The sequence below is a fragment of the Candoia aspera genome, chromosome 6, assembly GCF_035149785.1.
Source record: "Candoia aspera isolate rCanAsp1 chromosome 6, rCanAsp1.hap2, whole genome shotgun sequence".
NCBI lineage: Eukaryota > Metazoa > Chordata > Lepidosauria > Squamata > Boidae > Candoia > Candoia aspera.
The window spans coordinates 43,236,455-43,262,106 of NC_086158.1; the positions used below are offsets into that span (position 1 = coordinate 43,236,455).

General features: G+C 37.8%; 1 protein-coding gene across 2 annotated transcripts; it reads right to left on the bottom strand.

Annotated features, from left to right (window-relative positions):
- Positions 1-881: 881 nt before the first annotated feature.
- Positions 882-25,631, bottom strand: SCLY (selenocysteine lyase). 2 transcript variants are annotated; one of them, XR_010068183.1, is made up of 14 exons: positions 25,364-25,631; positions 21,045-21,177; positions 20,399-20,511; positions 15,788-15,888; positions 15,355-15,541; positions 14,187-14,314; positions 12,888-13,052; positions 10,737-10,843; positions 8,296-8,332; positions 7,160-7,243; positions 6,049-6,151; positions 5,370-5,445; positions 3,699-3,896; positions 882-1,757 (listed from the first exon to the last, which is right to left on the bottom strand). XR_010068183.1 is itself a non-coding variant. In XM_063306877.1 (13 exons), the coding sequence occupies exons 2-13, from the start codon at positions 21,140-21,142 to the stop codon at positions 3,752-3,754; spliced, it is 1,344 nt and encodes a 447-aa protein (XP_063162947.1). In that variant the 5' UTR covers positions 21,143-21,177; positions 25,364-25,631; the 3' UTR covers positions 2,488-3,751. The 2 variants fall into 2 exon arrangements, 1 of the variants encoding a protein (XP_063162947.1); XM_063306877.1 differs by lacking the exon at positions 882-1,757 and having other exon boundaries at positions 2,488-3,896.
- Between the last annotated feature and the right edge of the window lie 21 nt (positions 25,632-25,652).

Here is a 25,652-nt window from a genome sequence, read left to right on the forward strand (position 1 = left end):
TGTCCTTTCCGATTGAACAGCTGCTATTCAATCTTGTAGGGCTATGTAAAATGCTGCCTTTGCAGACAATAGGAAAAATTGCTCAGTTCCTCTGGCACTGACTGATCCTGCAATGTTTGTCTCCACACAGTGGTGCACTAGATACACCAGGCCACTTTCAAATCCACAACCCCATTTTGGAATATAGCATCCATCATAATGAGGAACAACTGCTAAATGCCAGGGAGTGTGATGGTTGCCTTAATTCCAATAAAACGCTCAGACTCAAAATGACAATTCAGGTTCTGAGTTTATTTAGAAAAGGGTGCAAACAGGTAAAAAGCTGAGAATGAGAAAAGCGCGCCTAAACTCAAACTAAATAGCATCTTTACAAACAGCAGCCCAGCCCCTCCCTCACATACAGTTCACCCCACATTCCCAGGTGCTCCTAACGAGCTCTGCTGCTCAACGGCCAAAGAGACCTTGACGTTTCAGAGGTAGTCTAAACACATTCCTCCTGGCACAGATCAGCACGTTTTCAGTACAAGGCTCGCAGCAGCCCCCTCCCAGCCAGGACACGTATCAGCACCATGGCAAGCGAACCGTTACGATGCAGAAACATCGGAACGGTGAACATGACAGGGAGCATCTTTTCAATGATAAGGATTAAATATATATAGCAGTCAAATCCAAGAATTGCTGGCATTTCTGTTTGTTTTTATAAAAGAAGAGCCGTTCCTATTGGAAAGATCAGAATATTTAATTTAGTTTTAGTATATACCTGCATTGTAGATTAACTCATTTTTATTGGTAACATTGATTTCAAACCTAAATCCCATTTGTTTTTGTATTTTTTATTTTTACCAAATAGAGTTACTAAATGTACCATAAACATAAAAATACAGCATATTTAAATGTGCAAAGCATTTGTAAGTTATTTTCTCCTATATAAAATAAAAGATCTGGTAGTACTTGATAGGTTCCTGATAAATGGTCTTTCTCTCAGATCCCACAAGGACTAGATAGAGGCTCAACAAATAATCTTCCTACAATATCAACTTAGCTATGTTTCTTTAAGGACTCCATAGTTAAAGGAGATGGGCAAGGCCAACTCTCAAACGTGAGGATTAAAGATACATGAGAATAAAATGCTTATTTTAGCCCTAAATTATAGTAAACATAAGGTCAGATACATGAATTGCCTGCTTCTTGGTATGTTGTATTTTCCTTTCTGTGAATAACCACATAATGGTATTTCAAGCTAAGACATCATTGTGCTTATGTTTTACAGAACACACACGTGTTTCAACTTTTAAATTTGCTTCTGTTTTATAGTATAACCCACTTTGACAGTTTAGTAGTACAAGTCATGCTACCATGTGAAACAAATAATATTATGAAAGGTCAGCAAATGACTTATACTGGAGAATTTCCTATTAAAACCTTAGCAAGTACTAGGAAACCAACCATTACCACTTTAACTTATCACTATTGGCAGACATCAGTTACAGTGGATACAGCAAAACCAAATGAAAAACAAAAACAGCAGACCTTATTCTACTGTTGTCTTCAAATCTCTTCCAGCATAGTTCTGAAATTCAAACTTTTGAAGGAAATACACACTTATATATTCCAAACTGCCATTATCTCCTCTTTTGTGGGAGCCAGGACTGATGCCTGACAATGCTCCTGGATTCTTCAGGATTCCTCAATCATATTTTTCCTCTATCCATACTAATCAGCTGGATGTTCTCTTATGTCAGTTGACTCATGAGAATCTAGAAGGGGGCAGTGGGAGATCATCTTTTACCGGTCTAAATGTAAGGCAACATACAGTTTGGGTCCCAGGAACACAAAAAGTGGCTGGGCAGTTATCAAAAATTGCTCCTCAGAACAAATCCTCTGAAGTATTTCGTACCAGAATACTTTTGATAGATTGAAAAACAAACAACCCTTCCATTTGCAGAGAGTCTATCCAAGGAACTACAAAGATTCCTGTCTCCCTTCTTTATCTGAAGTAATCTTCTTCTGATGCACAAAATTGAGGGAATACTTGTAGATACAGTAACTGCTTCTGATGCTCCAAAGATGTAGAACATCTGATGTAATTAAATAGTAACAGGAATGGGCAACCTTTTTCTATCAAAGTTCTCATTCCCTCTGAGATAATGACATAGGTGTCATGTGGCAGGTGAAGATGAAGCTAGGAATGGGTGGGACACACATTCTGTACCACAGAAGCACACACATAGATTTATCTCTACTCCTTTAGACTAACTTCAGACACTAGCCTCACCTAAAATTACACTGAAATTATTAAACTGCAAAAAGTTATGTTTAAAAAATACTTTATCAGTGGCAACAGGTCTCCTATTTATGCAATGGAATGTGAGAATGACCTTGGAAGACAGGGGGAAGAGATGCTGCCTGGGGAGTGATTAGATAAAAGTGGGAGGAGCCCGCAACTGAGTAATGGACAAAGAAAGAAACTTAGAAAGGATCCGCCCTAACTGATCAGGGATGGCTGAACTTGCAAGATTGATATCAGCCCTCCCAAGTAAACCAGACAGAAAACACAACAAGATGAGCTACTTCTACTTTATTGTTAGGCTGCAATAGCAGAATGCAAGTCTGAAAGTACAAAACTCCCACCGTCCCTTTTTACCACCTGCCAAGTTATGGCTGATCCTTTGTAAGTTTCTTTTTCTGCCCGTTACTCAGTTGAGGGCTCCACTCACTTTTATCTGATTGTTCCCTAGGCAGCATCCCCCAACCCTGTCTTCCAAGGTCATTCTCACATCCCATTACAATTTATGTTATTTACGACTTTTTATGATTTATGACAAAAAGCAACAGCGAAAGCCAGCATCTATCACAGCAATTGCTTCCTCTCAAAAGGGAATTACCACTGTGGGTAATTCTGTCCTCTTGCCATTCAGGGCAGAAAGGGATAGCAATAATTCTTGATTCAGACCTCCTACCATGAGTATTGCCTTCAGCATGATTTATTCTTCAATTAATTATTAGATTTATATCCCATCTTTATTTTGTACAACTCAAGGGAGCAAATTTAGCTACATAAAACTGCAAATAACCCTTTAAGGCTAAGTTGAAGGGAAAGAAACAGGCCTCTATGTAGCCTTGAAGAAAGCATTCTGGTTTTCTTTCTGCTATTTAATTCTAATAGATGTATTATACATAATAGATGTATTATACATTCTTTCTTTATTAAAGTAGATCAATTTATTAGTATGCATCTTTGTGGTAAACATGACATCTCCAAGGCAAATCCCTGATTGTTTCAAATTTGGAGATTTACTTGACCATTCATATATGTATACATGTGTCTGGCATATATGTGTATGTTCATGTAAATAAATGCATATACCTTCTAAATATTATATTCACATTAGTTCTCTACTCGGGAACAATTCTAAATATCCAGTGGAAATATTTCCTTGCCCTTCCTTTTACTTGCTAAAACTTGTTAAATGGTGTAATTCACCAACTGCATTTACTGGTGCTGAATTCCAGGAAAAAAAAATCAGTGCTCATAGATGTAGAGAGTGGTCCGAGGTATTCAAGAGCTGTAAAACACATTACTGGATGTTCATCAAAAATCCTGTCTCAAAGTACTGATGGGAACACAATAGCCCTCAATATGTCAAATGTAAATATGGCACATAGAGCAATGGAGTATAAAGATGAGATAAGCTCACTTCCTGACATTGATGAACAGAATCTTCTTTTTTGTTGACTGTGAGTATCCACCCTATTGTAACCCAGCCACAGCCTGTTTCAAATCTTCTAGAATCAGATCCACATCTTCTTTGCTTGTATCACGGCCGACACTGAGGCGTAAGGCATTCTGTGCCACATTATAAGGAATTCCACAGTTAAGCAGAACAGCTGACGGCCTGGAGAACAGACATAATTAAAGCAAAACATAACGTTTAACAGTATTTTTACCATGGGGATCTGAGAAGCATATAGAGAAAGGAAACAAATTGTGTAGAGCTACTCCTGTCCAAAAGACATTTATTTATAAGCTTCTTTTGTTTCAGTAGAAATTAGCTGATCAAGTATGCATGCTGAGGTCTATAGCCTTTCAGAGTTCAAATGATGAGAGACAATTAAACCATACCACGTAATTCAGTAATTCTGGAGTCTCTTTGTTAATCAGATAAATGTTCTATAATAAATATATCATGGATTACAGCCTGAATGTTAAGGGTATATAACAGCTTTTAAGCGTGGAGACAGTGGAATTGTTATTTATTGTAAGCATTTTAAAAGTGATAAAAAGTTATTATATACAACACATGCTCCTAATGAATCATGGAACCAACTGTAATGAAAGGCTGTGGATTTTTAATACATTATGTTATTGCATATACTAATAGCAAATTTAAACTTCAAATCCAGATCCTTATGTAGCCAAAATAGAACACACACCCAAGAAGGCAGTATTAAAAGATTTGGAAGAACCCTAACTGTATCAAAAAGACTTTTTTTAATTAACCATTTTAACCACAAGAACAGATAAATTCAGAATTGACCATATCTAGTGACTATGCTATATTAACTGGTGAGGCAGACAAAAAATAATCAACAATAAACCAGAATTATGGATTCAAGTATCATGGACGATCAGCTTTCATAATGGGCTTGGTACTGGAATCAAAATACTCTTAGCTTCTGAACAGCAAATTCTTTCCCTATTTCTATCAAGTCTGGATAATCTTTCTCCCTTCACATCTCTCTTAAAGATCCAGCTGCTCCTCAAAGCTAGGAGGAATAATATATAGAGCTTCAACTAGTAGCAGATCCACAAGGAGCACAATTATGCAAGTCATATAATATTTGTCCCTACTGCATAGTTAGAATTGAATAATGGATTGTGAATGGTGTTTATTTCTTGGATAACTTTATAATCAGTGGGGGAGGGGGCAATTACAAAGATGTAAGGGCTGTAACTACTTACAATATTTTTATCACACGCCACTACTAGTTGTTAAGAGGCCAGTGTCAATTAGTTAGCAGGAGCACTAATACCCTAACCAAGCATAGCTTGCTTGTTAAGGCAAAGCAGGCAATATAATGTGAGTTGGGAAGATAGTACGGCAGCTGCGGCTCATGAAATTTTCGAATAGTATCATGGCTAAGATGGTATGGAACACAGTCAATAATGTCTTTCTTCATAGCAGATATGACATTACCATCGCCACTTGCCATAATTCTTGGCAAATGTGAGAGATTGACACAGCTGTGGTGACTCTAAGCGGTTAATTCTTTGCAAGCCTACACACACAAACACACACTTCCGGACATTAGCTGGAAGTATACCCTCCAGCTACAGAATACCTAGTTCCACAACACTGACTACTTACTGGTCACCCTTTTCAGAGTGGCAGGCTGCACCAACACTGGCGAGCAAAGTCCTACAGCGTGAGAGCACCAGCCAGCCTGCAGAAAAAATAAGATATATATCTGCTCTCTCCTCATGAAGTACCTACAGATCTACGCATAGAAGAAACACACAGAACTCGCTTGTAATTTCACCTGTGTTGTCAAGAATAACTAAGATATAATTTTAAAAATCAATCTTTGCTCATGCTTTGCTAGGATTGGCTTCTCATGAATTTTGACAACAAAACAATTATGTCAGGACCACGCATTTTAAATTGCTACAACCAAATTAGAACATGGAAAGGATACATTTCAAGTAATGTTTCATGAACAAAATACCAGAATGCTTTCTGACTAATTACAAAATTCATTTTAAAAGTTCGAGAGAGCAAATTTTTAAAATTTATCTTTGTATCTTGCATCTGTAATTAGCATTTTCTTTATGAAATTACAGTGCAAATTTGGTTAAATACACAATAGCATGTAATTGGCACCTCATTTCATGCTGATAACATCTTGATTTGGTTTCAGGCAGAGAGATTAGTTTTAAAAGCAATTAAAACTAAATTTTGTATTGGCACTAAAGGATTATATGCAAAATCCCATAAATCAATCATAGACTAGCTCTTAAAGAACAGTGCAAATAGACAAAGAAGTTACCTTGTAGACCCGAACCCAATATGGAAAAGTTACAGGTGTTGCAAAGTCGTTTAGAGCCCTCCAGTCGACAGTTAAAATGGATATTTTGTCTTCCAAATACAATCTAGAATATGAAGTAACACTTTTAATAAAATGTCAACTAACGTTAATACACACATACCACAGGCATTATTGAATCCAGGTAGGAAAATAAAATCTTATAATTTTAGATACAGGGATAAAGGTATTTCAGGGTAGTACTGAACCTGTGACAGTAGAATTTGCAATATATAGTAGCACTCACAGGATTAACTAACACCTTGCTCACAGGTGTGGGAAGAATATCTGAAAGGTCTTGTGTTATGTCTATCTTGCTCTGGCAAGTCAAAATAGGGCATCTGTCACCACACTCTTAGCAGAGAATTCCATCTGGCGGGGTCGAGGCAGGCCTTCTCTGCAATAGCACCCGTCCTTTGGAATATCCTTCCCCTGGAAGTGAGATTAGCTCCCTCCCTCCTGGACTTTAGGAAACAGCTAAAGACCTGGTTTTGTAATTATGCCTGGGGCAGGAGGGAGAGTAGCCATTTCTGGGGATGGTTAGTATCTTAGAAGGACCCAGTTCTGCCTGCAAATCATAAAGAACTTTTAACCATCAAGGTTTTTATTATATTTATTGTATCTGTATTATAGGGTTTTATAGTTTTATATTTTTATCTATCTTTTATTGTAAACCGCCCAGAGTCCCTTTTCAGAGATGGGCGGTGATAAATTTGATTAATAAATAAATAAATGAATGAATGAATGAATGAATGAATGAATCCCAAGAAAGGCAATTCCAAAAGGTTCCAATGTGATTCCATTTCAAAAAATGACAGTGCTGCAATATTCATTGGGGTTAATCCAGACATGAGACATGCATCTTTAGGTGGAGCCAGTGTGTTCCCTGTGTTATATCTGTTCATTTGCTTCTATTTTCAGCATTCTTGCCCTATGCCCTGCTTCAGTTTGAATTGAAAGGCATCACTGCCCCATGACTGTGTTTAGCGCAGGGTAATATAGCTTTCTGATGTTATCTCTCCCCCATATAAAGACTGCAGAGCTATACAGAAAACAGGTAGATGACTGAAATTACTTCAAGCCTTTCCTCCAGGTAATCTCGAACTTTCTTCATGTGAGCTTCATATAGCTCAGAGTTCTCATTCACCAGTTCAGCTGCCTGCAAAGGAAGGTGAGAATACCAGGTTAAATATTAGCAGCTAAATTTGAATGGAATCATTGAATTCCCTTGTACACCTGACCATATAATGGTTATTTTCATTAGCCAGGGTAGACAAAAAGCCAACATGGTAGAATTTATGCTAAAAGTCTCCCTCTAAAGGATCCCCCAAATTTCCCAATCTACTAAACAAAACCCAATACCTACAAAGCAATCTTAAAGACAAAAAGTGATAGAAAATGTTGGTGTATTCTTCAGTATGGCTGTACATGCTTCAAAAATAATCGGGAGAAACCTGCAACTTCTTTTCAAGGTTGTTCCAAAGCCTAAAAACTGATAGGCATTTTTAATGAATAACAGGTAGGTCCAAATGTTTTTGTTTTTGCAAATTATTTTCAAAGCATGCACAGTCTCTTTTGCAGTACCCACATTCAACAATCAAAGCCATTCACTGGGGGGGGAGGGTCAAAAGGGGGCAAATGACAAAAAGTGATTCTTGTGGACACCCATCTATAGACCCTAAACAGCACTTGCATATTGAGCTACTAGTTCTTTGCACTCCGCCCCCCACCATTTGTTTATAGACCAACTTGATGTTCTGTTTTTATTCTGATAAGCTACTGTACTTGAACAGTTGCAGAGACTGAAAACTTCAGGATGCTAAAAAGTTTGCTGAGATTGCCATAAAGCATCTGTTTGCCACATTATCTCCTATCAGTGTCCTACTATGTGTTAAACTATCCTGAAAGTTATGCAGATCTAGAACTTTGGGTCTGCATACAAACACAGAAAAGTTTATGAACACTTGGCTCAAGAAACTAAAGAGTATTGGCATTGCTAAGTCCAAGCAAAGAAATCCCAGAGAATCCGGACAGTTACCTTGCTTCAGGTGTATGCATTTGCAATAACAAATGCTGTGTTTAAATCTATGACTTGCTGATATCTATTTCCTTTTTTTAAAAAAAATTAAGTAGTAAAGACACATTATTCAATAAGACATTTGTTTTCATTGTATACTTGTATTTTTTAGCCTTTACCATTTTGAAGCCTACCTTGCCAAGACCAGCAATCATTGGAGTATTCTCAGTCCTAAAAAAAAAAAGTAGTGTTTATTCATACAGTTAAAGTTGCACAAATATAAGGTCTACACCTGTATGAATTAATTTATTTAACATATTGCATGCACACTTAGCATAACAAAAATATTAAAATATTTCACTGCATGAGAACCAGAATTAGTGTATGAAGTAAATAAAAAGGTCTGATGAAAACCAAAATGCTACCTAGAAAGCAGATCCTCTTTTTTTCCTGCTCATATGTATTTTCCTTCCAAATACAACAGCATTTCCTTTTAGTACCTTTTCTTGCATATCCTTAAAACCTACATACTACTTAGTGTAGCACAGGAGTGCAAAATGTGGGGCTTGGCAAGTGCCAGTGCTGCCCATGATTCCTCCTCAGACCTGTTTCCCAGCCACCAACTCTTCTGTGTCTTTAACCTAGTTGATTGCCACCTCTGCTTCCTTCCTACCTAGATAACTCTCATCCTTCCTTCGTGTGATCTTTCAAAAAGTTCAACCTTGGTCTCATCAGACCATAACACATTTTCCCACATGCTTTTGTCAGACTTGATGTAGGTTTTTTCAAAATGTAGCCAGGATTGGATGTTTTTCTTTGAACCTTTTGGCCATAATTCCAAAAAGTATGTTTGGCGCAAAAGCAACCCAAAAGTAGACCATACCCACAGTGAAGCCTGGTGGTGGCAGCATTATGCTTTGGAGCTGCTTTTCTTCAGCTGGAACTGGGGCTTTAGTCAAGGTGGAGGGAATGATGAACAGTTCCAAATATCAGTCCATTTTGGCACAAAACCTTCAGGCCTCTGCTAAAACGCTGAAGATGAAGAGGAGTTCCACCTTTCAACACGACAATGATCCAAAGCATGCCTCCAAATCAACAAAAGAATGGCTTCACCAGAAGAAGATCAAAGTTTTGGAATGGCCCAGCCAGAGCTCAGACCTGAATCCAATGGAAGATCTGTGGGGTGACCGGAAGAGGGCTGTGCACAGGAGATGCCCTCGCAATCTGACAGATTTGGAGTGCTTCTGCAAGGAAGAGTGGGCAGAGATTCCCAAGGCAAGATGTGCCATGCTGATGGACTCCTACCCCAGAAGACTGAATGCTGTCATAAAATCAAAAGGTGCTTCAACAAGGTATTAGTTTAAGGGTGTGCAAACTTATGTACCACATTATTCTAGTTTTTTTATTTTTATTTTTTCACCCTAAAAGATTTCAGTTTGTTTTTCAGTTGAATTGTACAGCTTGTATGTTATATTAAAAGTGGAAAAATTCTGAAGTGATTTATATAGGGGTATATAGACTTTTTATATCCACTGTATATGATCTTAAGCTTAATTTTGCTAGCATGTGAAATTAAGGATATTGTACAATAGTTTGAAATTCCTGTCTTCGAAAAACATAGAAGGAAGTAAAGGTAAAGGTAAAGGTTTCCCTTGACGTAAAGTCCAGTCGTGTCCGACTCTAGGGGGCGGTGCTCATCTCCGTTTCAAAGCCTTGGAGCCGGCGTTGTCCATAGGACACTTCCGGGTCATGTGGCCAGCATGACTCACGGAACGCCGTTACCTTCCCGCCGAAGCGGTACCAATTAATCTACTCACATTTGCATGTTTTCGAACTGCTTGGTGTGCAGGAGCTGGGACGAGCAACGGGAGCTCACCCCGCCGCGCGGTTTCGAACTGCCGACCTTCCGATCAACAGCTCAGTGGTTTAACCCGCAGCGCCACCGCGTCCCTCGGTTTATGTTTATTCTATGGAGCCCCAGCAATAATCACCTTCAAAATGCCACACCTGTGGAACTGCAGGCCACATAGCAAGCGAGGTCTCTATCATCTGACATTATATTGTCAATTACTTTACACAGTCTTTCCATGTGATTTGTGTGTTAAAATACAAGAATTTTTTTTACCAATCGCTTTCTCCCATGCAGTATGAAATATTGCCTTTGCAGTTTTCAATAAAGTGATCATCCGCCTCCAGCATCTACCTACATTGTTGCTGCCCAATGTAAGTGCCTGCTTGCTTTGGCTGGGCAGCTGAGATGACCTTCATACCTTGGGTGACTCTCCTGGGAATATATGTCCCTGGCATAAACTGCTTCACTCACCTCTCCCAGGAACACCCTCTCTGCCACAATGAGGCAGCACAGCAGGACTCAAAGGGGTACTTTTTATTTATTTTTATTATTTAGTTTTACTTGTTAAATAAAAATAAATAAAAATAAAATAAAAATACACCATTCCTGCTCGTGTTGGTTTCTGCCCTGCTACCCTTTTAAATTGCAGTCCTTAACATGTCATTAAGCATGCCTACATGCTTTTGAATCAAAGAAAGTTGCACATCCTGCCGTAGCATCACAGTACATTTTGTTGGTCTCTAACAATTCATTTGGTTGATCCAATGCTCCTGTTCACCATACCCTGGGCGAAAGCTCCATTCCTGCCCACCTCCAAACAGCATGGGATGAAGAGGAGTGCTGACACCAAGTCCGCGCACATACAAGGCTCCAATACGTGTGCCGTAAAACTGCAATTATAAATTACAACAGTAAAAGCAATATATAGAAACAGAAGGCAGATTATAGCTAACTATGCAGATAAATGTCCCTAACAAGAAGACTCATTTAACAGAGTGATGAGTAAAGAGACTTCTTCAGCAGACAGTTGGCAGAGGCAGTTAAGCAAAGAGAGGACCACCATTTGCCAGAGAAGAAGTCTGCATTGCAGATCCTCTACTAAGCAAGGGTACTAGACTAGATGTCGTGAAGGTTTCTTCCAAATTTATAATTTTGCCAACCTGTAAGAATTAAGTGGGGAATGTAACAGGAATAAGGCAAACTTACAGAATTTTTATGGACTGGAGGAAAGCATGCTAATGCTGCCATGTGGAAGAGCCCTGAAATTCAGAGGAAAATTTTGATTTCATTCAAAAATTATTCCTGGAGAATCCTTAAAACACCAGTTAAGCTCTCCGAAGTACCATTAAAGCCAAAGGGTCTTACAGAGTTGGAAGAAGCCATTTTGGCACTGGATTGGGCTGTCTATTCCATGTATGAATTCAAATTAAAAGGCTCCATGGTGAATGGCTGTTCAGTTTCTGCTTGAACAATCCAATGTAGGGAAGCCAATTACCTCTCTGGGTAATTGCTTCTACTATCAAACTCTTTTTGTTGCTAAGATGTTTTTTCTAACTTTCAAAAGAAATGTAATTTATATTTATATATTTTATTGTGTGGTTGTTTTAATTGATTATTGTAAACTGCCCAGAGTCCCCTGATGGGAAGAGATGGGCGGGGACAAATTGAATAAATAAATAAATATTCATCTCAGTTACCTTTTCTTGGGGCTAAACATTTCCACTTCCTTCAATTTCTCCTAACTGGCCTTAAGTTTCTAATAATTTTTGCTCTGAATCCTCCTTAAAACATGGTGCCCAGCCCTGAATAAAATACTCAAGGTAGGATCTGACCAATACTGAAAAAAATGAAAGTACTGCTTTTGATAATTTGGAAACCGTACATTGTTGATACAAGCTAAAATTGCATTTGCTTTTTTCCCAGCCACATCACCTCACCCAATATTCCAAAACCTTTCTCACAAGTACTGTTTGAGCCAGTATAGTGTAGTGGTTAAAGTGTTGAACCGGTAACAGTGAGACCTAGGTTCAAGTCCATCCTCATCCGTGGAAGCTTAGTCAATCCAACCTACCTCACAGGGTAGAAGGGAGTGCTATGCATGCTAACTTGAGTTTCTGAAGGAAGTTAACAAATAGTTACTATTGCCAAGGTAAGTTTCCCCTATTTGCTAACCTATCAAGATGATTTCAGATTTTGGCCAGACCACCTCCAATATGTGTTTTATTTGTGCAGCCACATTAGTTTCTTCTCTCGTTTTCTCCCCTCTTCATTAGAATTATTTGTAGATAGTATTGCCTTTTTTAAAAGGAATTCTCACCTATCTTGAGCCCTTTTCTCATTTTCTTCTTCTGCCATAGATTTCTACTTATCATTGCTCAGAGTTTCATTAAATAAATTTCTGGGACTCTAGATATGTATTCAATTACACTCAGTTTTTAGTTTCTTAAAATCAAGAACCTCAGCTTTCTATAGTCATTTCCCCCAATGTTCCTACTACTTCCACTTATTGAAACTATTATTGGTTAGTATCAAGTCAAAGATAACAGATACGTTTGCGCCTTCCTCTTTGAAAAAGAAAGTTACCAGGAATTTCCTAGAAGCATCACACTTAGCAGAGTGTGCCTCCCTAGAGATGTGGGATAATTAAAGTCTCTATTACTACTATTTCACTGCTTTATTTTCTGTGCCACCAACTTGTGTGCTAAGATTATTCAGGGCAGAGTTTATTGTACAACTATCCAACAAAAGACTTTCCAACAGCATGTCACATGAGATCTGTAAGAGAATACAGTTTCCAGAAATGAACAACCAAATTAGAAGCACAGTAGCTTCTAATTTAGTAATTGAAAACTGCTGTCCTTGTGTATGAAATTCTCCAAAGTTCAGAAGAGGTCACAGAAAGGAGATGGTAGCTCAAACAGAGGAAAAATATACCTTGTGCCCTACAACAGTGAGGTAATCTACTCCCAAGTCCTGTACGTCCACTTGACCCTTCCCAATCATCTGGGCTGCATCTGTGTGTATTAAGATCCATGGCAGACCAGAAGCCTTTCTCTTCTGGTTGATAACTTCAATCTGCTGACTGAGTTCTGAGATGGGCTGAAAGAAAAGTATCCTGTCAGGTATCAGGACATCTCATTCTATCAGAAACACTACCTCTCCCTTCCCATCAGCATTTAGTAATTTATTTTTGGAGCTACTAAAATAGAAAAGATGTTGCATTGGTAACATCAACTAATATGCTCCATTTATCACATTGGATATAATTCTAGTCTCTCTTAATAGAAGAATAGGCTATGAATTATAGGCTTATTGTTACATTAGTATTACCACCTTTCTCTTTCTCCAGTCATAAAATCTATTGTTAACATTTGTCTGCTGCCCTATTAAGATTAGCATAACTGAATCTACTGAGCAACTTAACATTGATCTTGATCTACTTATTTAGCAAATGTTGTAATAAAAAACTAGGCCTAAAAATATGATGCATACCTATCTAGCAATTTAATAAACAAAAATCTAATAACCCAATGCTGGCAAAAATAAAGTCATCGTGTGAAATATGGTAGTAGAGAAGAAGCAAGAACATTAGCATAACAAAAACTTAAAGACATTTTAAAATATTAAAGAGTAGCCACCCTGAAGAAACTGTTCTGACACATCTTTGGTATTACTTTAGCAAAAGGGAGATCAGAAATAACTCCAGACAAAATATTTCGGGGAAACGATGAAATGATATTACTACGCGCATACATATAAATTATTTAATAACTTTAAAAGAAAAAGTTTCACAATTTTGTAAAATTTGAAGCATCAGCACCTATTCTCTGTATCAGGTTGAAAATATGAGATAAACCTATAACCTGTAGGCCATACAAAGTCTGTCCATCAGGCTACTGAAAGATAAATACATTACAGTGGATGCATTATGTTCTTGTACATGAAGAAGCCGGTTCCTGGTGGCTTTAGGGACATTTATTAGTCATCTGAACATCATTCTAGATATCGTATGACCCCTGGAATATACATCAACTGAAAAAAAACTCAGTCACACTCATGTGTCATTTGCAATTCATCAGTCAGTGTCTGAAAACCAGCTGAATGAATACAATAATACAAATTGCTTTATGAGAATACCTGCCAGTCCTTGCTGACATCTGGAGTAATTTCTACAAAGGGTAATCAACTATTTTCCTTAAATTTATGCGCTATAAGAACCAAAGTACAACTCACCATCACAATCCCAGTTTCGTTATTTGCTAGCATTATAGAAACTAAACATGTAGTTGGATGGATTGCTGCAACAACATCATCTACTTCCACTCGTCCAGTCACCTTTGACACTGGGACAAAAGTGGCTTCTACAAACCAGGATAGAAAGAAGAAAGTCATTCCACAGTTCAATTTGTTCAAAAGCAGCTACTGTTTTTCTGACAACAGGCTTGGAGGGTGCCACAGGGGATATCAGGTAAGTGCCAGCCACACTACTCAGCAACAGAGATTGCAAGATGTAGCAGTCATGAGGGAACTTGAAAAGATACAGGTTTACAGGCAGCATTTAAGGGCCAACAGGAACTCCTCAGGAACTCAGCAGTTGCTTGAAAGCTGGGTATAATTTAGCTCCTTTATTTTATAAAAGTTTGAGTTAAGAAAACTCTGAGTTTATAACTAAACCTCAACATTTATAATAACAAAATCTTGAAAGCCTGACAGAGTTTCCCTCTGAAATCTCTTATACTAAAGAGAATCAAAGCAGGTTATCTTTAGTTTCTTCCTCACCCCCTCTTCTTCCTGGGCCAAGCTGTTTATTTAACCTTTTTTGCATTCCTTCTTCAAGTTTATCACCATTCTCCTCTACAACCAGTGGGCAAAGTTAGGGTGTCTGAATGAAATTCACGTATCTCACCTCTAGAGAGTAAGGAAGATGGCTTTGACAGAGATATGCAAGAACTGTTGCCTAGGCAAAAGAGGCTGAAGGAATTTTTAAGTCCAGAACAGCCAGATAACATTTGGAAGCAGCAAACACAGGCAGCTCACTCAGACACCTCCCTACTTCACTGAACTATAAGGAAGAGAGGTACAGCACAATCAGATTTCCAAGATTCCATGGATATTTTTAAAAGCAAAGAATGATAGATGGCTGCAGCTGTGTACTTGTTCTGAAAACTCATCCACCCAGAAAGAAACAACAAAGATAAGCTGGGGATGGCAGACAGCATCCTGAGATCATAGATAAGATAGTGAAGTAAAGAGTCTCATCAGTTTGTGTTCTACTAAATTTGTGTTTTGTGAATGGCCATGCACACAACAGCAGCCATTTTGTGAAAAGCCCCCACCCCCCATTTCAAATGTGCTCACCAAAAAGGTTGAAGACTCTAGCTACAACATGTCAATTGCTCACCAGCTTTCTGTTCCTTCTCTAGGTACTCTACAGGGAGACGAACTGAATCATGTTCAATGCAAGATATAATGATATGTGGCAGTGTCCCTAGAGTCTTCTCTTGACGGCTTTCGCTTGTCCCAACAGTACTTTGTTTGCTGTTTCTCATAAAATCCTTCACTGCAGTATGAATCACTAAATTATTTGCCTGGAGAAAAAAAGAGATAAATACAAATTAGATCAAAGAATCATTCTGTAGGATAGAGGTAGATTTTTCTTTGAGATAATTACTGTTTTTTTTTAGTATCTACTCATCAAGAATGAGTAAAGAGATACTGGTTCCAGAAAATGAAAATAAATCTGACTGTACAGAAAAAAGAAGCTTAGCAAAGTAAGGGCATTTTTAAAAATAAAAGCCGGATCAAAATAGTGCTACCAACGTCAAATATCTTACTTCTGTCCCTCCAGAAGTGAAGATAATGTCCTGGTACTGTCCACCCACCATCTTAGCCAGATTTTCACGAGCTTCATTTATGATCTTCTTTGCTCTTTGACCTGTGAGAGCAAAACACAAAAGTTTATCATATAAGGTAGATTCAGGTTTTTGTTGTTGTTGTTCCTCACACTAAAGGCATGTGCATTTTATTTATGGGCTTCTTCCCCAACTGCACCTAACTATGGTACAGAGATGTCCTGGCAACACCATTTTTCTGTTCTGTCCCCTTCATCTCATTCCCCAGCCCATGAGTGAGGCAGGCTCAAGTTATCCTTAGCTCTACCAGTGTTAAAATGGCATTTTCCTCCTTAGGTAGACAACATTCAACAGCAGCCACAAGGTGTACTAAAATGCTACTTCTCCACCCATTGTTTTGGAGGCAAAACATAATTTACAGCTCTGAAAGTCATCCAACCATTGTTGCACCAAAACAGTATGAGGCTAAGCTTTATAACATACCAGTGATGGCTGAAAGACGCTAAGAAGACACAGCTATTTTGTAAAGACTGCTGCTTTAGACTGTGAACACCAGGTGGGGTTGATGGTTTGACTAGTTTTATGTACTGATTTTACTGAGAGACTGCTGAGAATCTCCTTGGAGATTTGTGTGTGCACGTGCATGTACGTCTTATCTCTCTCACATGGGAAATGAAAAAGTAAAGTGACAAGTAATAGATGAGATCAGAGAAGCACTGTTTCAGATTTATGTGTGTGAGCTAGCCTCATCTGCTAACATTCTGCTGTTGGTTCTCTAAAGAGCTGGCTATGGCAGCACTATGCCAGTGGTCTACTAGAATTGTGCAATAATACCATACTTCTCAGCAGATAGTGCTGTAAGTGCTTTACCTCCATTTTCATCCAAGGCTAAATAGCCAAACATCAATGAAGTAGGTTCTATATGAAGCAACCTCCCATGGGTTATTTCCTTGCTTTAAAATAAGTGTAATTTTAGATCTTTACTAAAAAGAAGGTTCTCACCTTGGTGAATAAATTACAGATTTGTAAAAACTCTGTATTAAAATATCCTTGAAGTTTTTATAGAACTTCCTGGTAAAACCATCTGGGACATGTGATTTCCAAAATTAAAAATTTTGGAAGACTGCTACAGTCATTAATTCTGATTCTGTAAATGAGTCTAGAGAGCCAGTTTGGTATAGTGGTTAAGGCACAAGGTGAGAAACTGGGAGACTGTGAGTTCTAGTCCTGCATTTTGAACAAATTAAGCAAAGACCTGAGAAGTTGATAATGCTGGGCAAGGTAGAAGGAAATAGAAAAAGAGGAGGACAAGCAGCAATGTGTACATTGTTGGAAGAGCTGGAGGACAAGGTTGGGGGCAGATCATCTTGAAGATTTATTTATGTCATCTCTAAGAGTCAGCACTGACTTGATGTCACATAATCAATAAAGTTTCTGTGATTGATTGTAGATATTGCTGATATAATTTAATTTCTACTACTTTTAATATCTTGCATCCTATAAAATAAACTATATTTATTCTGAGCTTATAAATATAAATCTTTTGTTGCTTTAACCACCAACAAATCTGTTCCTTCATGCTTTTTCCCCTCTTAAACCCATTCTTGTATATGGCTTTCACACAATGCGGTAAGGTACAATACAGTTTGTTTGGCTTTGGCTTAACATGTTAACATGTGAACCCACTCACTGTTGTTTGCAAACCATGACCCATCCAAACTGTGATTTATTTAATAAATTCTGGTTAAACAGATTACGGCTTAGCAGCATATGCAAGCCAGGTCAATCATCTATTAACCAAACATAGGCATTCTTTTTAGTTTTTCATGACATGAAAAATGGCTTCATTCAAGCAAACTGAAAATTATAACTTCCTAAAAGCCCAGCACTTTCTGTTTCCATGTTCTGCAAAAGACACAAATTAGATAAAATTGTAGGGAGGAAGTTGGACCCAGCAAATAAAAATCAAATTAGATAAAATATTTCACAAGTTGTATCTTCCCAGGTATTGTCATGCATCGTCCTTAGTTGTAAATTAAACATAGTATAATGACCAAATTTTTAGCACTGTTTAAGAAATATATGAAAAACTATCAGTGGCAAATATTATTTAAATCATTTTTCTCTTGGTGATTTAAATCAACTATATAAATTCTTGCTTTAATTCAATCCACTAGGGCTACATCCAGCATTTTGCTCCCAACAGTATATAATCAAGACATCTTTCATAAGCAAGATATCTCTTCATAAAGAGGGTGCAATTCCTTGTTAATATACCTGCTGTTGAACAGAAAAATTTTTAATTTTTTTTATCCCACCTTTATTATTTTTATAAATAACTCAAGGCGGTGAACATACCTAATACTCCTTCCTCCTCCTATTCTCCCCACAACAACCACCCTGTGAGGTGAGTTGGCCTGAGAGAGAGTGACTGGCCCAAGGTCACCCAGCTGGCTTTCATGCCCACGGCGGGACTAGAACTCTGTCTCCTGGTTTCTAGCCCGCTGCCTTAACCACTAGACCAAACTCTATTAACTGATCTAAGTCACCTTTCTCTTTCCTAAAAGTCTAGATGAATATTCATATGCTTTAATCTAGCAGCAAGTCATTAGCTTTTAGAGAAATGAAGAAATAATATACCATAAATAAATAAATAAACAAACAAATCATATAATATATAACATCTCTTCTCTCTCACAGCTACAATCCATAGTACTTTGAAATATTAGGAAGAATAAGAAAAGAATCATAGAGTGTAGGTGCTGAAAGGTACCTTGAAGATAGCTCAACACCCTGCTCAATGCAGGAATCTACTACTACAGCATTCTGGACATCCAGCCTCTGTATAAATATCTCCAGAGGAAAACCAACCAACTCCTGAGGCAGACTATTCCATTGTTAACAGCTTCTACCATTATTTTTTTTTCCTTGATGTCCAACTGAAATCCATTTCCTCAGCACATTCTTTCTTGTCCAGTCTTCTAGAACAACTTGAATCAATTCTACCCTGACTTCTATTTGACAACACTTTAGATATTTGACAGCTATCATGTCTCTCCTGTAGTTTCTCTTCTCTAGGCCAAACTTACCAACGCTTCCATGCATTCCTCATAAGTTTTTCCTTACAAACCCCTTATCATCTTGGTTGTTTCAGTTTGTAATTTTCTTCCTAAAATGTGATACCCAGAACTTTATACAATATGTTAGGTATAGGCTGACAACATGAACAGAGAGAAACAATGACTTCTCTTGATCTTGACACTGTGTCTGTTGATGCAGCCTAGTATAGTACTGCATTTGTTCTTTCTTTGCAGATGCATTACACCTTCGCTCACATTCAAATTCTGCTCACCAAGACACCCAAATTCTTTTCATGTTACTGCTGTCCAGTATATTCCCCCCAATGTATACTCAAGATTTTGATTTTTCCTTCTCAAATGAAGGACTTTGCATTTTTACTTATTAAAATTCAACTTGTTGGTTTCTGCCAATTCCGCCAACTTGTCAAAATCCTTCTGAACAATACTGTCCTCCACAGTGTTTGTTATCCTCCTTATCTATACAGTAAAACAGAATACAGTATTGTCATTCAACACTTCCTTACAGTTCACTACAGAGCCATCGTTGTACAATTTTTGGGTTTGTTTGTTCAACCAGCTTTGTGTCGATTCTAATGATAGTACACTTTATCTCACATTTTGCCATCATCTCCACAAAGATATCAGGGCAGACTTTACTGAATTCAAGGTATACTATATCACCACATTCCTGTGGTTAACTAAACTGGTCATTTTATCAAAAAAGGAAATAAAGTTGGTTTGGCATGACTTTTTCTTGATATACCCATGGTGGCTTCTGCCAAGCAATACATTATTTTCTAAGTGCTCATAAACCCATTGCTTAATCATCTGTTCTGGAGTTTTGTTTGCTGTCAAACTGATCAATGTCTAATTACCAAGATTCCCTTCCCCACCTCCTTTTGAAGAAAAGAACATTTATCCTTCTCCATTCCTGTGGCACTACACTTGTCCTCCATTATTTCTCAAAGATCAAAGAAAGGAACTCCAAGAATGACACCCACAAGCTTCTTTAAGACTCTCAGATATAATTGATTTGGTCCTGGAAATTGATGCTTCCTAATTATCTTTGTACTCTCTCCTTGGATCAATTCTCATGCTTAAGCCCATTTGAACATAGTTCCCCTTTGGGAAAAGACCTAAGCCAATTAGATTTTGAGGAACTCTGCCCTCTCTCCCATCTCCTGATGCTATCCTACCATCTTTTCCAAGGAGCAGGCCCATGCATTATTTTTTAAAAATGGAAAAATGTAGTGTTACATGTACATGTACATGTAATTTAACAGCAAACATTTAGATCTAAATATTACTGGAGCTACCTATATTTTCCAAAGTTACTACCAGCAGTGACTGAAGGCTGTAATAATGATTCACCACACAACATTTTATTCTTCTGCTAAATCCTTAACTACAATACCAATAACCCTTCAAGGTTAGAACTCTACTTTACCAATAGACATGCTTGAACCCCAGAAAGATGCTCTCATAAAACACTTCCATACAATCGTAATCAGACCTGCTTCATAAGAACTGCTAGGATTGCCCCATGCTTCATGCATGGCTTCTTTAACTGCCTCAATCACTTCTGGTGCCAGAGGGGTGGTTGCATTGTAATCCAGATAAACCTTCCTGCAGGAAATAGAATGGAAAAATGGTTATCAACAGAAAGAGGAATCAGATGTATTAATACTGTCACTCTTCACACAAGGTTGCATTGTGTAGTTTTGGAAAATGCTTCTCTGACAAAACTTCTCCACTGCTACCCACTTTTCCAAACAATGTCACTATTTCTCCTCCAAATATTATGAAGTTATATTTTTATAACACTTTCTTAGAAAAGCTGTCATAAAATTGATGAGGTGGGCTGACTCACAAAAGCTCTTTGATATATCTCTAATTCTGAAAGCATTTTGTATATAACCATGACTTCTAATTAGACATTTGGAGTTGGCTAGTAATCTTGGTGTTCTGAATATTCCATCCCAGGATAGTGTTCTTGAATGAGTTTTGCAATCCCATCCTATGCAAATTCAGTTTAAAATAAACCCACTGAGTTCAACAGATTTTACTTCTAATGTAAATCATACATGAAACAGCAAGATCTTAGCACTTACATTAGAGGCAGAGACCATATGTTGGTAACAATTAAATAAGTTACATACCTGTGTGATGAGATGTTATTTTTTCCACTGCAGTTTATTTTCTCATTGGTCTCCATTCTTTGTTTCACTAGTACCTTCTTCAAAGTGGTCTCTTCCATTCTCAGTCAGCTTCCTTGCAGAACGATGACCTGCCCTGAAACAGAAAAATATTATATGCAACTATCAAGATCATAGTTTTTTTTCTCTTCAGTGGTCTGACTGTCAGCTGCCCAACCTAGGCACTTGCAGAGAAAGGAAAAACAAGATTAAAACTCCTTAGAAGCACCTGCAGAAGGAAGACACAGCCCTGGACTCTAGATGGTGGCAGAGCAAACTCCATGTGGTTCAGGTGCTGGATAACTGGAAAGAGAGCATTAAGGGGAAAAGCTGTTAGCATTTCTAAGCCTGTAGATAACGGAGCGTGGGAGAAGGAAGAAATTAGCAAAGCAGTTTATATTATAAGGAAAGTATTAGAAGTTTAAGTAATTTAGTTATTAAGTTAAATACGTATTAGAATACATATTTATGCTAGGTCACTATAGATATACATACAAATACTTATACAAATCAAATCTTGTAAATACACTTTGTACTACATTTTTATTGTAAAAACAGCACTATCTGCACTCATTATTTGTGTGCACCTGACTTCTTACCAATCCATTTCCACCCTCCAACACTCTTTTTAAAATAATCACAGTTAACTCTCTGCAGTTACAGTCACACAGTCTGGCTCATATTACACTTATCTTCTTGTTTTATAAAATCCACCAATTATCTACTTTCCTTAATAATAAACAATCAGCATTCCCGTGAAGGTCCAGTCTGTTTGTCTAATTAATTTTACTGTTTTCAAAGGTACTTTTGTCAGGAGAAAAAAATTATTCTGTTTTCTAAAATTACTGTCCCCTTTATCCATTTAAAACTTTGAGTCACAATCTTGTTAAATTTTTGCTTTTAAATTAAAATCCTTTAAGATATTTTTTTTCTCTTCTTAATTTCAAAAAGAAGGCAACTCACCAAGTGTCTTTGTTCTTTTCTGCTGTCATGATGTAACTTTAGAGAGAGAAGTTAAAATATAATTCTACTTATAACTGCTGTGAAGAATATTGGAAGTCAGTTCTTTATACCTTTATATCTTTCTTTATATCTCTTTTTTTCTACTTTCTTCTACTTTTTTTCTTATTGTACTTTTTAGCTTTTTCTGTTATTTCTCTTTCTCTGTTCTATTTTAGTTTGTATTAGTTATTATCACTGTTAAAACTTTTGATAAAAATTATATTAAAAAAATAAATCTAATACATACAATTGATAATAAACTTCAAAGTGAATATATGATCTGACTCATATGTGATTATTTGCTTTTACCTGTCAACCAGAAAAAGGACCCTACTACTCCACTGAATCTTCAGGAGCACTGCATTTCTGTACTATAATTTTACATCTCAAAATCTGTATGTTAGTTGAAATCAGGCCTCTCATCTCATCCATGTTATGTGCAATACAGTATACTAGGATGTATTGCTGGTTATAAGCAAGATCTAATTTCAACTGCTACTTTTCTATTGGCCATTCTAATTGAAAACTATTATCATAGTGGCATGCTTTAAAATAACTTGGTATCGTATTTAAAATATTTTATAACATAAAATTGGGTTGGCATTATCTTTTTATAACTTTGCTCTCAGAAAGGCAATAAGAAAGTTAGCTAAAACTGCCAGTTTATTCTCAGAACATTTGTGTCCCCAGGATCCTAGGTTAAATTGACACCTGGAAGCACCACATGATTGATTTCATCCTTATTGACACTGCTCAAACATGGATAACCAGATGTTATTCTAAGGATTTCAAATCCTCTCCCAGGAATTGAACTCATGGACCTTCATACATTCGGTGACTATATATAGTGCATTAGTTTATCCAGGTCCTGGAGCAAAACAGTTGCAGGAAGGAATATACAGTATGGAAGCTGGATATATTACAATATATAGAAGATGGATCTATATACAATCCACCTCCCCTTATGCTCTCAGAGCAGAGAGGTAAGGTGAAATCCTTGGCATCACTACTGTTCTCAGGGAGGGCTTCAAAGAACTGTTGTATGACAAAATAGAGCTGGTATTGAGTTAAGTGAACCTTCTGACTCTGTGTAAACAGTTGACAGATTATGGGATGGGATCTGTATACCAAGGCCTCTGAGTTTGAAACAATGAGAACAATCCATCAGTAGGGAAGCTGTGCACAACAAACTCTAGTAGCATATTAGCTGCACCAGAATCGGAAAGAAAACTTTTAGATTTCCACCTAGGTACTAACTTGTATATACAAGCTATTCAAAGTCCTTTTGAATCCAGCAATCTATTTCCCAAAGCGGCGAAACAAACATTTCTGTGAATCATATAACTAAGGCATAAGAGTAAGTAAGGCTCTTTCCTGCTATTTCTCAAGCTCTTTCTCTCTGATTTAGGAGGTAGCAGAGTTATAATGATAAGAAGCCAATAATTGCTTCACTCTGTTTTCTCTAACCCTTTTTAAAAGACATTTAATTTGGTAGCCATTGACAAATCTTATGGTAGTGAACTGCATCTTTAACTTACTTTAAGAGATGGGAAACTTGTGGCTCTCCACATATAACTAAATTATAACTCCCAGCATCCCTCAACACTGGCCATGCTGTTGAAAGTTACAGTTCAACAATATCTGTATTGATGTAGGAAACCTATCTAATTTTAGCTTTGTAGGAAAGGAACTTATGTTGCCTTACTAAAATCAGTTGACTTTGTTAGTGCAACACTGAACAAGACTAAACAATTTGTATTGTATTAAATACAGAGTATCTTAATTCTCGGGGACGTGGTGGTGCTGCGGGTTAAACCACTGAGCTGCTGAGCTTGCCGATCGGAAGGTCGGCGGTTCACATCCACGTGATGGGGTGAGCTCCCGTTGCTAGTCCCAGCTCCTGCCAACCTAGCAGTTCGAAAACATGCAAATGCGAGGAGATTAATAGGTACCGCTTTGGCGGGCAGGTAACTGCGTTCTGTGTAGTCATGCTGGCCACATGACCACGGAAGTGTCTACGGACCAACGCCGGCTCTTCGGCTTTGAAACGGAGATGAGCACTGCCCCCTAGAGTCAAACACGACTGGACTTAATGTCAAGGGAAACCTTTACCTTATCTTAATTCTCATATACCTGCTAATACTGGCAGCAAAGCAACTTTCTGTACCATTCTTCCTTTCCAACTTGCTCAACCCAATCTGTCCTTTAACTTTCCCACCTTTATCCATGCTTTTTTCAACTTTCCCACCTTTATCCATGCTTCTTTCCAATCACTGTCACTAAATAGTTGTTCCTTAAGAGCATCATTGATATTTATCATCCTTTTATGGGTAAAAAGCCTCAGAAATGTATTCTTCCTAAGTGACTGAGTGGGATATAACATGAGTCTATCAATAAACAAGCATCAGAAAGACAACTATTAGAGTCTATATATGTGAGTTTAGGGCCCTGCAGATATGCTGGACTTCCTTAATACCCAAGTAGCTTGTAATTATAAACACAAGGATAAAGAAAGGGGTAAACTAGGAAAGAGCTGGATCACTGCAGTAAAGACTTTCAACAGTCAAAACTAAATTAGTGACTCAAACATGTTTATTATTGTTTGTTCAAAGATATTTTTTTCATTTAACACAACACTCTTGTCCCAGTATTTTGTTGTAATTCAGTTTAAGTATGTTTAATTAAAATAATTTGATGCTTTCTCTTTCTCTCCATCTCCCTTTGTTTTTAGACTGCAAGCCCTCTGGGGGAAGATTCATACTTTCTCATTCGTTGAGTTCGTTATTTGAATAGCACTATATTAATATAAAATATTAATATTAATAACAATATTAAATTATTAAAATAAATCTGTCCCAAGGTTATCTTTTAAGATTTCATTTAATCTGATAACTAATATGGGTGAATTTGCACCAAATAAAACGATGGCACAATATCAAAAGCTAAAGAAAATTTCCCTCCAGAAAAGAACGTAGCGCATCACTGAGTACAACATCCTGGAGAGAAAGAAAAACGGGGAAGCCGTCAATCACACAACCAGGTGATCGTCTCACAGGGGTTAAAGATCGAAGAATTCAACTAAGCCAGACAATCGTTACACAAACTTAACAGCGTAGCCGTTGGTTACTGAGGCAAATACCCTAGACGCGAACCAGTCCACGCCCTCCAACTCAGCCGTAAGCGATTGGCTGCAGCTCCTGCCATGACAAATTAGAGCCGATACGCCGCGAGAGAAGGGAGCTAAGCACCGACGTAAAGTAGAAAGAACGGCAAGCACTTACTCTCGTCCCGCCCTCGTTGGCAAGGTGATGGTGGTCCCAGGGAAGAGCTGATTGGCCAACGTTCGAATTTACTACTGGTGTTGCTTCAGCCTCCGCCTAAAATAAGATTTTAGATTGAAGGCAATTTAGGCAGGTCCCCTTTCGAGGGCCAATCGAGTTTCTCCCTACCGAAAGCCAATTGGCCTAGAGCCTCCCTCTTTCTGCGAGCCGGCCAATTCTTTCGTCGATGAGGATAGTACCGTCCAGCTTTGAATAACCTGCTCCTGCCCCCCTCGACGCGAGCCCCCCT